The sequence below is a fragment of the Podarcis liolepis genome (genome assembly GCF_965112155.1).
Source record: "Podarcis liolepis genome assembly, chromosome: 3".
Classification (NCBI taxonomy): domain Eukaryota; kingdom Metazoa; phylum Chordata; class Lepidosauria; order Squamata; family Lacertidae; genus Podarcis; species Podarcis liolepis.
The window spans coordinates 40902823-40920076 of record NC_139557.1 but is presented as its reverse complement, the minus strand read 5'-3'; the positions used below and the strand labels follow the sequence as shown (position 1 = coordinate 40920076).

General features: G+C 41.9%; 1 protein-coding gene across 6 annotated transcripts in view; it reads right to left on the bottom strand.

Annotated features, from left to right (window-relative positions):
* MYO6 (myosin VI) overlaps positions 1–17254 on the bottom strand; it is a 108147-nt gene that overhangs the window by 36921 nt on the left and 53972 nt on the right. For all 6 annotated transcript variants that reach the window (XR_014524663.1, XR_014524664.1, XM_083497424.1 and 3 more), the window contains exons 13-19: positions 11440–11597; positions 10517–10608; positions 8999–9071; positions 8262–8389; positions 6383–6478; positions 5759–5932; positions 1385–1423 (exon numbers count right to left, since the gene is read on the bottom strand). Coding sequence is in view for 4 of the 6 variants with exons in the window: in XM_083497424.1 (XP_083353550.1) it covers positions 1385–1423; positions 5759–5932; positions 6383–6478; positions 8262–8389; positions 8999–9071; positions 10517–10608; positions 11440–11597 (760 nt within the window). In the remaining 2 variants the exon portion in view is untranslated. The remainder of the gene's footprint in view (positions 1–1384; positions 1424–5758; positions 5933–6382; positions 6479–8261; positions 8390–8998; positions 9072–10516; positions 10609–11439; positions 11598–17254) is intronic.

Here is a 17254-nt window from a genome sequence, read left to right as displayed (position 1 = left end):
GAACTCAGAGCCATAGCCTCGTGGTCTCTTCTAACTCTGTGATTCTATGATACCATGAAACTGAAACATGTGCACCCAGGAAGGCTGAAGAGATTATTTATAGAATGAAAAAAGGATGAACACCTCTCTATACACAACCATGAGGATTCCCTCAATTTTTCCTCTCTCCTTTGATAATTTTTAAATGGAGAAGTCTCCCAAAAATAAAAAATGCAGAAGATGTTTCTTGCATAGCACTAATTTACATCAAGCTTACATCAAGTTTTTAAATGTGTTTGTTAAAGACTATGTGAGATTTATTTATTTTTTAAAAAAAGAGAAAAACACAATTACACATCACTTGGGAAGACAGGAGAACTAATGTTAGTGTACTAGAAGAAGCAAAGATCACCAGTGTCAAAGCACTGATTCTTCAACATCAATTTCGTTGGACTGGTCATGTTGTGCAGATGCCTGACTATCGTCCTTCAAAGCAACTACTCTATTCCCAACTAAAGAATGGAAAGTTAAATACCAGTGGACACCGAGAGAGATTTAAAGATGCTCTCAAGGCAAACCTAAAAAAATGTAGTATAAACACTGATAACTGGGAAACACTGGCCTGTGAGAGCTCCAGTTGGAAAACAGTCTTCACCAAAGGTGTCATGGACTTTGAAGAAGCACAAACTCAGGGCAAAAAGGAGAAACGAGCTAAGAGGAAGGCACGTTTGGCAAATTCTCACTGTGATCAACTCCTGCCCTGAAACCTATGTCCGTACTGTGGAAGGACGTATGGCTCCAGAATTGGCCTCCACAGTCACTTACAGACTCACTGTTAAGACCCTGTTCATGGAAGACAATTTTACTTGGCTATGAGTGACTGCCAAAGAAAATAAAGAAGTGATGTTTTAGTAGGTACTTGTACTTTGCATGCTAAGAATAGGGCAGATAAATAGTCTCAGATGTGTAAGCAATGATTCTCAATACATCCCATTGTGTTTATTATGGGCAATTATCTGCTAGCAAGTCTTCCCCAATGCTTTGATCCGGCACTGAGGTCCTCAAGGATGGGATACTTTAAAAATATACATAACTAAATAGTACTTTGAAAATGGTTTGAGCCACATAGGAAACACTCAACCTATGCACACAGAAGGCGCCATCAATTCATGTATTGGATAGTAATATCCAAAACGTCTGACCCCTAATAACTAACTTGTTGACATGGATCATGGAACAGACATGCTTCAGCAGATAAGAGCTTGCCTCACTATCAAATGCAGTGGTTATACAGTTAACTTATTCCTACAATATGTCATTTGAAGTCCATAGATTTGGTATAAATGCAATTTTTAAAAAATTTAAATAAATGTGAGCTAACAGAAGGCAAAGAATCTCTACTTACTGTACTGCGAAGCTTTTCCAGGAGCAGATTCAGCTGAGTCTGTAAAAGCAAAGGAAATTGCATCAGTATGGAGAATGGGAGATTAGGCACACAGGACATACATGGGCGTGGCCAGGCTTCATGGGGGGGGGGGGGAGAACCTCAGTTAAATAAATATTTTTGTTGATTTACTTGATGGGGGCAGCTGCCCTCTCCCCGCCTACCCCCCCCCCCCCGGGCTACACTCATGAGGACACATCATTACTTGCATGCATCACTTAGCAGGAGCTCCCCATGCACACATGCACTTGCTCAAATGGAGGTGAAAAGGAGAATGAGTGCATAGGATCTGTCAGTCCACGATACCAACACCTTCACTTGCTACTCGTAGTCGAACCGCATTAGCAGCAAGAGAATTAAGGTGGGAAGCAGCAACGCCATACCATACCACTACCAGAATTCTTCCACCTGACTTCATTATGTACAACTTGGTACATAAATGCTTCTCTTACCCAAGTGGCCTTTAGGAATGTCTCCTTTCTATGCAATGGAAAGCACCACCGATTTGCTAAATGTGAGCTACTCTTTTAAACACTGAACACAAGGGTAAGCCAATGTAGTGCCCTGCAGATGTTGTCAGACACCAGATCCCATCAGCCCCAGCTAGCATTAGCAGTGGCAGGCGTGGCAGGGGCTTTGGCCCAACGAATCTGGAGGGCACCACTTTGGCTTCCCTTGACTTACACTACGCATTCACCTGGCACATAGATATCCTGATCCATGTTATTAGATGAACCTTTCATGGATTAAGTGTATGGTATCAGACACAGTATCCCAAATCATGAGGGGAGTCTTGTACTTTGCCAGATGCAGCGGATGTTTGCACATAACTCATCAGGAACCAGATAGGTTTCAATAAACACTTTTTTCAGCCATTAGGGTGTGTTGGTCGAAGTTACAAAATGTTTAAAATATAGACTATGCATTGACTTAGTGGTCTAGTTTTTGTTTCAAATGGTGATTCACAAAGCCAATCACCTGCTAATGAAGACACACCCACCACCAATTTTTTCCCCTCCCCCATGGACCTCCCTTGGCATTGCACAGAGCCCAGGGAAATGCAATTTTCATGTTGGGCAAAAGAGGGTCAACCCATCCAATGACTCACCTGGCATGCACAGAGAAACTTGTTGGAGGAGCAGAGTCAGTTTCTTACCTGGTATTGCAACCGAGAGGCAAAAACAGCAATGCAGGCTTGAGCACTGGTGTTTAATTTTCTCTTGCCCCAAAGCCCAGTGAGTAGTAGGAACAGACCTGCCCACCTCCCCAAGTCCTCTGTGCATACTAGCGGACCCTCAGGAAGAGTGGGTTTTTGTTTCATAGCATGCTGGGCTTGGCAGAAGCCAGAAGCAGGGAGCATCTTCCTCACTTGTTTAGCCTAGCACAGAGACTGGCTCTGCTATCCTATCCCCTCCCACTTCTCCCCCAACCCTATTCCAGCCCCCATTATCAGGCCATTCAAGGGGGCTGGGGGGGTGGGAACTCTGTGGCAATCCCAAGTAACAGAGGGATCTTCAGCTAAGCTGAAAAGCCTTGGCCCTGCTATAATGTCACCTACTTCTCTGCATGCCTGAAATCCTCCTTTTGCATTTTGATTTCGGAAATACACACCTACACTTTCTACCCATGGAAAATGACTTATCTTTGTAAACCCGTTTTCTATATGAAAACCAAGCAAGTTGCCTTCTTGGTACATCTAGCTCAGTGATGTCTACATTAGGAATAGCCAACATGGCGCTCTTCCAGATATAGTTGGACCACCTTGGCTGTCTCTTACTGCAGACCCTGCTTGTGGAGCCCGAGTTCCCACAGCCATTAACAGAATTGGCTGCAACAGCTGCAGGTATGTTCTGTACTCAAGAAAGTGTTTTATTTTCTTGATAATTATGCTGCTTTAAATGTACATTTTATATTTAACCTCCATTAGTAAAGATTTCCATTTGAAATCTTTAAGATGATATTTTAGTTTCCTGTTAATTATGCTGCTTTGGATGCATACTTTATATTTGACTTTCTTCTGTAATGTTTTCTTTCAGATTGTTTTATTTGGGTACTTTGAGATCCCCTCCCATTAAAAATGTAAAGCAGGATGGAAATGAAATGATTATTATTAATAATAATAATGATTCACAACTCCCATTCATTCTAACCAAGAATGGTGGGAGCTGTGGTCCATTATCATTCATGTTGGCTACGCCTGATTCTACAGTGCGTGGCAGCCTCTCTCCAGAGTTTCAGAAAAGGAGGACTGCTGGAGGAGAAAAAGAACCAAGGCAGATTTCATACATATCTTCTGGGATTGTGCAAAAGCAAAACCTCTCCGAGTTACAATTTTGAATATAGCAGGAAATCACCGGCTTTGCATTACCTAGAAATGCAAACACAATCCTTCTTTGCATGCGGTGAAGTTATAAATCCTGATCTCTAATTAGTAACTACTCTTTTGACTATGACGAAACTCTAAACAGCCCAGCAATGGAAAAATAAAGACCCTCCAACGAACCCACAATGGCTGAGGAAAGCTTGGGAATATGTCACAATGATAAAGCTGACAGAAACACTTTAAAATATAATGATCAAAACAAGTTTATGGGCTCTGTTCATTCAACAATCAAATCGCAGGCAAAGTACCCCTGTATATTCTTTTTATGTTAATTTAATAGTATCTCATTATGCAAGCTATTTTCTCCAACCATTTTCTTCCTCTCCATTTTTCTCAATATATTTTGCTTTTCCCTCTATTTGGACGATTGTGGTATTTAATTTAAAATTTAAAAAACGAAAGTGAAAAAGGAAACGAGCTCCCCCCCCCCCCGCCAGCTCTAACTGAATTGAACCCAAGACCCTTTGCATGCAAGGCACACAGTCCAACCCTGAGCTACTGCCCTTCCCAGGTCCCACTACAGACTTAATACGTGGTTTTTAATGCATGGGTTGTTGAGGGAACCAGCAACAAAAATAAAAACCCTGCTGTGGAGTGGAGGCATTTTTCTAACGTTACATGAAGCAAAACTGATGTGCTAGAAATAAGAATTCTGGCTGAAATTACTGCAGTTTGATAAATAATGAGTCCACGAAGGTGATACATTTACCTGCAGCCCTTGGTTTTGCCTCTGCCTGCTTTTCCTCTCAACTCCCCTATAGCTTCCCCTCCAGCCATCCTGAGCTGGTAAAAGCCAACTAAAATAAAAACTGATGAATAGGGAAAGGAAGCAGAAAAACAGAGAAGGCTTAACACAGAAAGAGCAGAAGACACAGAGGTCAGATTTACAGCTAAGAACAAAAGGAAAAATTAGGAAAAGCATCAGATAATACTGTTAGGAGAAGGGCGGGGGGTGAGAAAAGAAATGCTCAACCCCCCGAGGTTTTTTGGGTTTTGTTTTGTCTTGTCAATGCTATTAATATTTTTAGAGGGTTCAGAGAAATGATAACACTTTAAATCTACTTTACTGTCTCAATGGGACACCCACAGCTAGCTTCTGTTGACTGAAGGGGCTCGCTTCAAATGTGCAAATTCTCATTATACAACAGAAAGCAAAGCTTTTTAAACCACACATTTAGCTCTGATAAGAAGTTGCTTCGGGGTCTGCAATTAATACAGACGCTAAACATACAATATTAAACTAATACAGATTCCCATTTTGGCAATTCATTCGCTCCCTGTGCAACATACAATGTGGTGAAGTCTCGGTTGCAACTTTCGGCAGCCACAGCCCAAGAGAAAGTGGAATGACAGAGGCAATGGTGGAAGTGCGTGCAAGTGTGAGTGTGCGACTGAAGAGTCCAAGAAGCCCCACATAAAACGTTGCAGAGGCAGAGTGCAAAAGCGGGTGTGTGTGTGAGAGAGAAGCCATTCATGCTGCTTGTGAGTCATAAAGGAAGGGCAAGGAACAGAAGTGAGGCAGAGGGACGTGTGGAAGAAATGCGTGTTACCTGGAGATCGCACAGGCCTTTCTGAAATTCAAACACGGACTACAAAAAACAGGGAGGGAGGACAGAAGGAATACCCCGGTATCCTCAGGGTATGGAGAAATGTTGCTTCAATATCAGGAAAAGGCAAAAAGCCACTGAAGATTTGCCTCAGTTTACTACAGCAAAGGCCAGACTGCATGAGTTATACCTGTCATATCCCAAAACTGTTTGAGGTTGAAATTTTGAGCATGCATCCTAGAAAATGGAAATCCTGCTGAAACCAGCAGGGATTGCTTCTGAGTAAACAAGGATGGTCCGACAAGAGGAATACCACTCATGCTGTCTGCCTAACTTTACAGTCCTGTTGTGTTCATAGAAAATGGAAAGGAGTCCCGGAAAGGAGAAGGTTTGTCATGCCCATACCTTAAATTTGTTTCCCACACTGATGAAACTGAGCTTCCCTGCTTTTTGTTTATGGTCCTTGTTGTTGTTTGTGTTGGATTCAAAGAGCTGCCGGATAAATTTATCTTTGGATTCACATATAAGGGACTCCAGAGACATATGCAGAGCGTCGTTGTTTTTCTCCACAAACTGGGTCTGAGGAAAATAATGAAAATAATGTTAGGTAGGAGGGAAAGTTTGAACATGTCTATGCTATCCCTTGATCACTGTGGCACCTGGGCAGAAATTGCACACAGGAATATGACACTGCAGACCAAACTTCAATGATTTTAAAAAGCAGAAGCAAAATTTGTTTTACTTCATTAGGTTACACCATTCAGAAACTTTTAGTTGCTCTCACAAACAGCGTTGCCAACTTAGATTAACACCTCTTCCCAATGAAACTTCTTCAATATTCAAATTATCTGGTGGGGTCCTAAGCATGTTGTTGAGTTCTTCCCATAGCCTTTGTAAATTCTGACCATGTAGCTGAATATACTTTATCTGCTCAGCCACACTCACAAGGATCCACTACACGACAGATATAAATAATTTATTTTTAAAACTATACAGAAAAATGAAATTCAATAAATCATGTTCACTTACTGTCTCGTAACATACTGCTCCTGCAAAATGTCTGATTATAAAGCCCTCATCATCTCGGATATTTCTATGAACAGCCAGTTTAGATTTCCTGGGTATCTGAAATTTAAAACCAATATTTTATTTATGTTATTTATTTATAAGTGTCATAGAACCATAAAATCATAAAGCACAAAACAAATGACCAACTACGTACATAAAATGGCAAAGAAAAAAGATTAGAAAACTACTCGCCCTTGTAAGCCCCATGCATTTGTACATGCCAGTTCTAGGCGGCCATTTTGGCATGCCACAAATTAATGTGCTGCTAAATGGCAGCTCTTCACTGCCCTCATGGTGTTCAGCTAAAAAGGGCAAGAAAGTGAAGGCGGCTAAGACTCCAACCACATGGACTGCACTAGTTCCTGGTTGGGTTATGTATTTATTAATTAAAATATTAATGCCACACCTTTTGTGTCAAAGCAGTTCAAAGCATAGAAAACATACAGAATAGCTTTGACACCTATTAAAAAAAAAACCCAGCAGCAACAACTAAAATGCCCAACAGCAATATCGCAGCTATGGGGGTCTTGAATGCCCTCTGAAAGAGAACACTCAACATGCAACTGAGAACTAGCAATGCAAAGGCAGACCACACTTTCCCAGGGACAAAGTTCCAGAACCTTGGGCCCAACATACCCACCCCCCAAAAAAAACCCACCCTGCCTATGAAGCAGATCTTATTGAACAGGTATATGAGAGAAGACAGTCCTCGTGTATGTTGTACCTGGGCACTACAGGTCTCATTAAATTGAACCTAGAAACAAACCAGGAACCACAGCCGGCATGTCAAAATTGGTGCCACATGCTTTCTTCAGCCTACTCCATTTAACTGTAAGGAAGCCACATTTTATATTGAGTTTGTGACCAAGGCAACTAGATTGCAATCACAGCCAGCAGGGATGGTGGTCAAGGTTTTATCAGGAAGACAGACATATTCGTTTTTGCAATATGATCACATTAGTGGTTTCATTTGTAGCTTGGTGGAGTATTGTGTATCGGAATCTTATCTGTATATGTCACTTGGAGAGTTCTTGTGGAAAGTGGCTAAGAAATTAAATGTGATGCACTGCAGATTCTTATCCACCTCCTTTTAAAATTCTGTGACTCAAATGAACGTTGGAGACAGTGTGCAATTGTACTGACTTTCTCCCAGAACCTCAGAAACCAAATGCTTCTTTATGCTTGGTCATGGTAAATAAATCAGGAGTGTACGTTTATAATATTCCCTTTCGTTTTGCTGTAAAGACATAAGGAGATAAAACCTGTCATGACGATTGCCAAGGACGCTTCCCTATGGTGGGGTCAACACACTGGGTTTCATAACAAATGGGTTGATTCGGAATTTAAGGTGACATGATTGCTGCCATGGGTGCATCAGGCATTCATCTGTGTAGCTCATCCATTATGTAAAATGGCACCCTTAACTAAATATTTTGGTTGTTTTAGAAATATTTTAGATAACGTCCCATTTGTGGAGATGGAAACTTTTTGCTAAACCAAGCTGTCATGCAGGAGAGAAGGTGATTTTTGAGGGTTGGTGAGTTAACCAAACATTGCAAAGCAAGCATTTCCTTGTTCCCTGCGGTCAGTCTCTCTGTCCTTGTGTCCTGAATTCACACATTGCAATTAGAAACCAAAATGCATACACATGTAATTGTAGCTACACTCTCTCCAAGCAAATGAACCTCTATAGGACCAGTATTGTCAGTAGGAAAGTATTCTGGAACATCTGACAGAAAAGGGATAATGGGGGAATCTTGGATGTACAATTGTTTTATTTATGACAATTTATAACTTGGGGTAAACAAACTGATGCCAATATAAAAAAAAAAAAGCCTACCGAGAGTCTGAAGTGATCTTTGTGCTTCTGATGTACCATTGATGTAAAGTGCTGATCACTCGGCTGGGGAAGCCGATTTTCTTCATCCAAAATGTCAAGAACACCTATTAATTTCCCTTCAATCAAATCTGTTTGCAAGACAGAAGCCAATAGGCTAGTTAATACAGTATATACAGAGTAGTGACAAGAGTGTTACCAAGCAATACGAAGCTTTTACCTTTCCTAAATACATCTGCTCTTGAGTAATCTGCAGAATCTGTCAACCGCTATTCTATTAGCTGATATATTTAAGTGGCTTAGCAGTAAATGTCAACAACCTAAGCAACAAACCTGTGGTTTGTCAACAATATGTGAATTCAGACATTTTACAACAATTAGTTTTTGCAAAGTACCTCCAAATTTCATATTTTGGTTTATCCAGGTTTATAGTGAGGCTCAGAACCAGACCTTAAAATAAACTATGTTTAAGCAAACCACAGTTTCACATTATGTCCCGTCACTAAAATTTCAAAATATGGATCTCTTATCAAATATGAAAGGAGCAGGTGTAAAATATGGCACGTTTTCATTCAAAAATCATTTTAAATGGCACATTTCACCCTCCTGCTGCTTCCAAGAATGTTAAAGGTTAAGGAAAACAAAGCAGATATACTACCATTCAATTTCAATGAAAACCACAGCAAATAAAACTTCTTCTTTTTTTACACAAACGGCATCTCAGAATTCAACATGCATACCTATACAGTCTTGGTTATCTACATAGTGGACTTCATTGACACCTAAACCTTCTTTCTGGTAAAGTTCTTGTTCCTATAATAGAAATAATGAAATTATCGTATGAGTAAAATACTGCTCATCTGTACAGCTTCTCATATCCTTTACGTGAGGGCTGAAGGTACATGCTAGCAATGTCACACATGACTGCCAGCACCATCCCTGTTCCTGACTTGGTTGTATTTCAAGTCAAGCTGATCCTGTGATAGAAGAACGAGTAATGTTCTCAGTGATGAGCCACTTCACAGTCTTAAGCAACCTGAACTTTGTGGCATGAAACAGTTCTGAAATAGCTCGGCACTTTTGCTCAGACTTCCAAAAAATAGCAGTCCTATATTTTTCTGGTGCCCTGAACCACCTCCTATGTCATTTGCCTTATTTGTTTCTGGGAATATTATTGTTCAGTATCTCGAACACCAGGCCTTTGTCAAATTGCTAGAGGTGCTATGAAGGCTGACCTTGTTCAAACGATTCCAGCACTGCTGTCTAACTAGCATCACCATGTGCACTGAAGTGGAAGCTGAAAAATAATGTTGTCATTTGGAAGTTTTTCTTCATGGTTTTCAAATCCAGTAGGACATTCAAGCACATCAGTTATATGCATGCTCTTAAATGTTAATGGGGGAAATAAGGCTGATTCAGACACAACTTTTCTGTGCATCTTCGTAGAAGGAATTTCAAATCACTATTTTTTTATTTTAAAAAATTACATATATGGGGTATCTACGTAATGCAATATTTGTGTAACTTTTCTCAGGATGACCATAAGTCCATGAGACTCAAGGAGTTGACTCCTAGAATTGCTACAGGCAAAGTTCTGCGGATGTATTGTATCTGCAGATCAGACACTGGTAATAGAAAAACCTCAGTGAGATGACTATAAGCAACATGTACAGTGGTGCCCCGCAAGACAAATGCCTCGCAAGACGAAAAACTCGCTAGACGAAAGAGTTTTCCGTTTTTTGAGTCGTTCCGCAAGACGAATTTCCCTATGGGCTTGCTTCGCAACGTCTTACAAAACGTATTGCGAGTTCTTGCGAGTTTGTTTCCTTTTTCTTAAAGCCGCTAAGCCGTTAATAGCCACTAAGCCGCTAATAGCCGCTAAGCCGCTAATAGCCGTGCTTCGCAAGACGAAAAAACCGCAAGACGAAGAGACTCACGGAACGGATTAATTTCGTCTTGCAAGGCACCACTGTATCACATTCTAAAATGGTAGCTGTGTTAAACTGTTGTGGCAGAAACAAGAGTCTTGTGGCACCTTAAAGACTAATGAGTTTGTTCACTGAACAGCCTTGTTAACTGGTCACTGTAAATACTTTGCTTTCAGGTAATTATCACTGGATTCTCCTGAATTTCACTCTGCATTCATTGTTGTATGTTCCATTCCCACCACCTGCCAAATGAGGATTACACTTCATGCATCTGATGAAGCGGACTGTGGTCCATGCCATAATAAATTTGTTATGGTTGTATACAATTACCTCTTTGAGAATCCTTTCGTTAAAGAACTGCTGCAGCTTCTCATTACAGTAGTTAATGCAAAACTGTTCAAAGCTGTTGTGTTCAAAATATTCTGTAAAATAAAGGAATTAATATGCTTTAAAATGGGTGGGGGCGTCAGCTAGGAAATACACTTATTATAATCTTATGTTGGTTTAAGGCACAAAGTTCCAACATTAGGTCTTCCATGCAGGAACACAGTTGCAATTCAGAAGAGTGAAGTTAGACTATCCCCTACTGTTCTCTTTCAAAATACAAAGGAAGTGCTCAGGTAGCAGCTCTGACTTTCTGACGGTAATTGCATACAGAGTCGTGGACTCAATTCCTCTTCCCACCACGGGAATTCCAGCTGCATCCAAGGCTTAATGAGAACAATTTGTTGTCATATTTCTTTAGATTACTCCACATCTTCCATTAAGCTGAAGACAGGTAACATAGCCAGGGTAGCACAGTGGTTTAAAGAAGGAGCTTTGAAACGGGAACTCACGGTATCAAATCTCTACCCAGCTTACTTGCTGATCTCCCAGTCTCCGGCTCCCACAGCTCCTTCTGCTATAGGTTGATAACACTGCTTGTTTATTGAATAATACTGCCTGACTACATAGCACTTTATAAAAAGGAAGTGTCACCACAACATAAATGCCACCATCTAAATCACTGCTTTGGGAAGGTTTCCTGGGATCAGGCTTTAGTCATTTGGACTTTTAGCTTCCCCCATTCCAATGTAATGCTCACTCTGCTTTGAATGTCAACAGACTTACACACAATGCTAAGTGATCACTCCAATGGAAGAAATACAGATCACTAACTAGGTCCCAGAGCACGGTCTGAAAGCAGATGATGCAATACAGCAACCATACTAAAGCTAAACAGCAATTTAGAGTTCCCTAGGCAAAAGACTTACCAAAACCTGCGATATCAAGAACTCCAATGAAAAAACAGGATGTCTCAAAAGGGAAACATTGGTTTACCCTGTTTACCACATGGTCAAAGAGGTGACTGTAGACAGTTTTTGCCAGAGCATCACGTGCATTGTTCGCCTGTTCTACTTTCAGTGGAACCCTGCATGGTAACAAGAGGATATTTGTTCATTTATGCTCTCCCCATTTTTGGTGGCAAGCCCTCACAACACGACTTCCCAAAACAAATGCAAAATAACAGAATGAAACAAGATACAATCTTCAAAACCTCAGATAACACAATATGGTGGAATTTTCTTTTCTTTTTTTAAGCCTTTTTTGTCCTCTTAAAGGCTACAAGAAAAGGGGACAAGTGGAGTTCTTAGGGGAAGGAATTCCAAAAGCATGGGGGCCACCAATAAAAAGGCCGGGAGCCTAACAGCCATCAACCTTGGTGGAGGGCCCAATACCAGTAAAATCTTAAGTTTGCTGTTCCAACATGCATGCATTAAGGCAAAAGACAGGAGTTTCAACACTTGAACATAGCTGTAGGGTACCTGTAATGGTTCAAGGGGTTGCTCGTGCGTAAGCCGGTGCCCACACCTGGCTGGGTTGCCTAAGTGAACCTTTTCTGTCCGGACAGCCACTCACCCGTGGCTGTCTCAATCGCTGGCAGAATCCGTCAGTGGGCGTTTCTTAAACTTCTTCCAGCAAAGAAGTTCTTTCACGCCCAGTCTCCTCCTACTTTCCCTGCGCGGAAGCTTTCTGCGCAAGGAAGGCGTAGGCAGCGGAGGACCCTTCCTCCCCCCGCTGGTCCCAGGCAAGGAGTCATGTGACTCCCTCTCAGATTCCCCCATCTGTCCCCCTTCTCCACTGGAGCTGAGCTGATTCCCTTCCCCAGAAGATAGGCTGCCTCTCCCAATCCCGGGACGCTCTCTGGTATCCCTCTGGAGCTCTCTCTCTCCCTCCGGCACTGATGGCAGTGCCCTGACAGGTACCTGTACCTGAAAACCAAAACGAATACGTGGAGTGGTTCATATGCCTTGGAGATAATGCTGGTCTTATGGCCAAGCTGAGCTTGCAAAATTGGAGCTGCTGTGTCTACGGCTCCAATGTGGAGACACCAATTTGCATGAATGGTGTCTCCCCAACATGGGTGCTGTATACACAGCAACGTCAATTTTCATTATAGCAGAGGACTGAAAAATGCTGCCACCCTCATGGAAACTGGGGCAGCCACACTACCTACATGGATGCATCGGTTCATGTGAAGAAGAAGAGTTTGGATTTGATATCCCACTTTATCACTACCTGAAGGAGTCTCAAAGCGGCTCACATTCTCCTTTCCCTTCCTCCCCCACAACAAACACTCTGTGAGGTGAGTGGGGCTGAGAGACTTTAAAGAAGTGTGACTAGCCCAAGGTCACCCAGCAGCTACATGTGGAGGAACAGAGACACAAACCGGTTCCCCAGATTACGAGTCTACCGCTCTTAACCACTACACTACACTGACCCCAGACAGTCCGCAAGCCCAAAAACAGCCACATGTGTTAGCAAGGTGATTATATGGAATGCTGCTCTGTGGTGAACTCCTTTAAAAGAGGTCATACATCCTCTCTCTAGGCTCCCTGGAACTGCGTGAAAGCTGTATCCAAATACTGAGCACATAACATCTTCCTTCATTACGTAATACCAGGAAGAGCAGAAATTGATGTACTAATCCCTTGCATATCCTCTAGTTCCACTCTGTGGTAATAGGTAAAGCAGCTCTTTGGCATTGCTCATTTAACCACTTCAGTGCCCTCTGCCTCCCCCCTTTTTTTTAACTGTTTACATCCTGTTTTATGTAACAAAGCACACAAGATGAAAGATTGCTATTTAAAATGCTTAAAATCCACAATCGGAAGGAAGCAGACTCAGTTGAAAGTGGGAGAGCATGGAAGATGAAGGAGGAAAGGCCGGATTCAAAACACTGGACCCTGAGGAGAAACTGGAAAGAAGAGAAGGAAGTGTCTCAAACAAGGAAAGGATATTACAGGTATATTTCTTTGAGGGCTGAGCACACACAAAAAAGGTGTTTTAAAATTGACCTTCCTGGTAACAATGATCTCATCACACAGCAATTTAGGTTCGGCAATGTGACACCACCCCTGAGGGCAAGAGAGACTTATTTGAACAATGCCTGTTCAGAAGAATTGCCCTCACTCAGAATTAGTTTTATGGGCTACGTGATGTCACATGATGGGGGGTGGCATGAAATTATAGCCAATCAGGGACTATTGCAGCTACCTAAAACTCAAAATATTGGAGAGAAATCTATAGCCCAACCTCCTGTGAAGAGTGCCTTCTCATTGCAGTAACTAGCCACAAAATGCACACCCTGTAACAAACCACCAGGAGCTGGGCATGCCTTTTGTGGAAAGTTTGATTCGTTTTATTCACAAGCATACAGGTATGCACTGAAAACAGACATGGACACAAAGAAAGCTAACAATGAAAATAGGTTTTCCAAGACAGCTTTTCTGTTGTGATTGGGGGGGGGGGGATAGAAACTTTTAAGACATTTCACTTCTTTGCCCTCTTCCCCCTTACCTTATTTGCAAAAAGAAAAGAGAAAAACAACCGAAAGCTGCACAGGGAATCTGATCTGTTTTGGGGGCAATTTTAAGCCCAGCCTGTTGAAAAAACGCAATCCCATTTGCACCGAGATGCTGACACTGTCAGAGAAAAGGATTAGGAGCTACAGGCCTCTCTACACTGCGCTCTTCTCTAGGTCAACACAGAGAGGAATTGTAGAGAGCCTGCAGGGCAGCTGTCTAGCATTACACCATTCTTAGGGGTATAAAAGGCAGGCTTTCCTCTATCGCAGTAACGCCTCTCCTTTGTGTAAAAACCCTATGTAAAGGCAAGCTGCTGTGCATTGGAATTCCCCGCTATTGCAAACGAAGTATCTAAGAAATGAAGGCTCTGTTCATCTGTTCATTAGGAATGGCTGGAGCTACATTACATTAGAGTGTAATTAGCCTTAATGTACTATCTCTTGATTTATCTTAGCGTAATAGGTACTGACAGCAATCCTATCTTATAAATAGAGGGAAGGTTCCTTTACATTCCCCTTCTGATACGTTTAAGAGCTCAGCGCTGTAATCCTCGTCGTTCATGTCAACTGCCAATCTTTTATATAAGGCACTATGCACACCATAATTTTAGCCCCCCCCCAAAAAAAACCCAGCAACTTTCCACAGTAGATTTCAAAATTAAAGGAAAATTGAAGGAAGAAGAAAGTAGTATACATTAACACCTGTAGTTTAGAAGTAACTATATAGTCATCTATACTATAAAATATGATGCTGCAGAACCTCTTCAAAACAGAATGCAAACTTATCCCTCAATATTATTTCTACAGTATTGGGGGGTGGGCACCCCAGCCCTAGAGATGTGAAGTCCTGGGAGGAAATGGAAAATGTGGGGTAGGACCCATTCCCCCCCCCCCGTATTGTTATGGATCCCCCCCCTTTTGGAAACACAACAGGACAAAAAGCAGAAAAATGGGAGGGAAACTGGTATTTCCCCCAATTCTTCCATTTCCCCCCTCCTCAGGCCTTCATAGCTCTACCCAACACTTTGGAATCTTGAAATATTAAGACAGCCAAAATGCTGTGGCTATAAAAAAAGATCAAATTCCATGCTTCCAGAAGTCACACGGGTGTCAAATTGCCCTTTTACAGGTTTATGGTTTGTCGTGGGAATACTGGCACAAGCAGCAGGGGACCATGAATAAGGCAGGACCCATCTAAAATTCTGTGCCCCCATTACTGCATAATAGTTACATTAAAAACTATTCATTTATTAACTGTTACTAAAATTGATTGCTCGCCCTTAACCAACAGGTCCCAGGAAGGTTACAACAACAATTAAAAAATCAGAAATTAAAAATGGTTAAAATAAATTACAGTCATAGGGAGAGGGTGGGCATCTGAAAACACACACCTCAAGTTTGAAAGGCCAGGGTAAATAAATGTGTCTTCAGCATTTGCCAAAAGCTGTATAGGGAAGATGCCAGATGTACCTCTGTGGGAGGAGAGGGGACTAAGGGCCTGCCATGGAGAATGTCCTCTCCTAGGCCATCACAGCCCCAACCATCTGGGAGCAGCAGAACTACTAAGCTCTGCTGATCTTAATGCCAAAGAAGGTTTGTAAGGAAGGGCAAACACTAGCACAATTGGTCCCAGAAATTAACCAGCAATTCATTTGGACAGGGGTGTTTGAGTGTTGTCTAGGGACATACACACCCCCAAGTCAATAATCTGGCCACTGCATTTTGAACCAGTTGAAGTTTCCAAGTCGCCTTCAAGGGCAGCCCATGTACAGCGTATTAAAATAATCCAATCTGGAAGTCGCCAGAGCCATAGAGTACCATGGCCAAGTCATCTCTGTTTATCTCATCAAGCTCATCCCCACTACCTATTAAGCAGCTCATTCTTCCTAAATCTTAATACTTCAGTATTCTCTGTACTTTCAATGGGGAAAGTGCAGCAATCATCTTTTTGTTGTTATTGTTGTTCTTCCTTTAATCACTCCAAAAGTGACTGCATTTCGTACATTTTCATAGAATCACCGGGTATTATTCTACTATGTTTTACTCAGAGCAGGCCTATTTAAATTAATGAACGTGACTAAGTCAGGCCCATTAATTTGAGTTACAGATAGGTAGCCGTGTTGGTCTGCCATAGTCAAAATAAAAAAATTCCTTCCAGTAGCACCTTAGTTGGTCTTTAAGGTGCCATTAATTTGAGTGGGCCTATTATGAGTAATGCCTGCTTGAATACTGCCCATAGAGTCAGACAAGACCTCCAAGGTCACCTAGCCAAGCCTGCTAAACATGTAGGAAATCCAGCTTCTTTAATCAGTAGCCTTCAGCCTCTGCTGAAAACCTTCTGAAAAAGGATGGTCTATCATTTTCCAAGGAAGTTTTTCCAACTATTCCGCTGAATAGTTAGTCATGTCAACAAGTTCTTGCTCATGTTTATAACCTAAAAATGGGCACTTGCTTTGGTTTAGAAACCTGTTCAATATTTGACACAGAATTTAATCTAGACCTGGGGCTCCTCCAGATGCCCTAGTTATTGAGCATTCATCCTGATTTGCTTCCACAAAGCTTACGTGGAAGTTAGATGATATCTGTTCTTTACTGAACATTTGTTCCAATTTATTTGTTATACAATCGGCATTCATCCCGATTTGCTTGTGGGGTGTTTATACATGTTCTCATTGGCCAGTCAGTCATCTCAATTTCCCCCATCACTTACTAACTGCAAAAGTTCTGTTTCTGAATTAGGGCGACCCCTTGAATTGCGCAAACCTAAACTTCCTGCTTGAATCCCTCCCACAAAATACTGACAGCTTGTTCGGTTCTGCCATCCTATAGCACGGAAAGGAAACTTTTGGTTAAAGTTCATCTTACCTTTTGTACCCTGGGAAAGTACACCTTGATTTATTAGAGTGTGGGGGTAGCAACAATGCCCACTGAAAGTTGTTGAAGTGAATGAAGATGGAAACTCATGATATATCAGTGTTTTAAAGGCCCTCCTGGATGGCAAGTAGGTTTACTGGCTCCACTCAAGAAAACATGGGAGGGTAGTGCACCAATTGGGCTTTCAAGTCCCCTACTTCTGAAAGGTAAGTGTGTGATGGGGCATGGAGGGCTACAACAGTTGAGGAAAATTGGGGCAACTCAGCAGGACTGCCTTGAACAAGTGGAAGTGTCTTTTCACCATGAGCGCAGGAGTGGTTGCACTGCCTGCTGCTCTGTATCCTTCT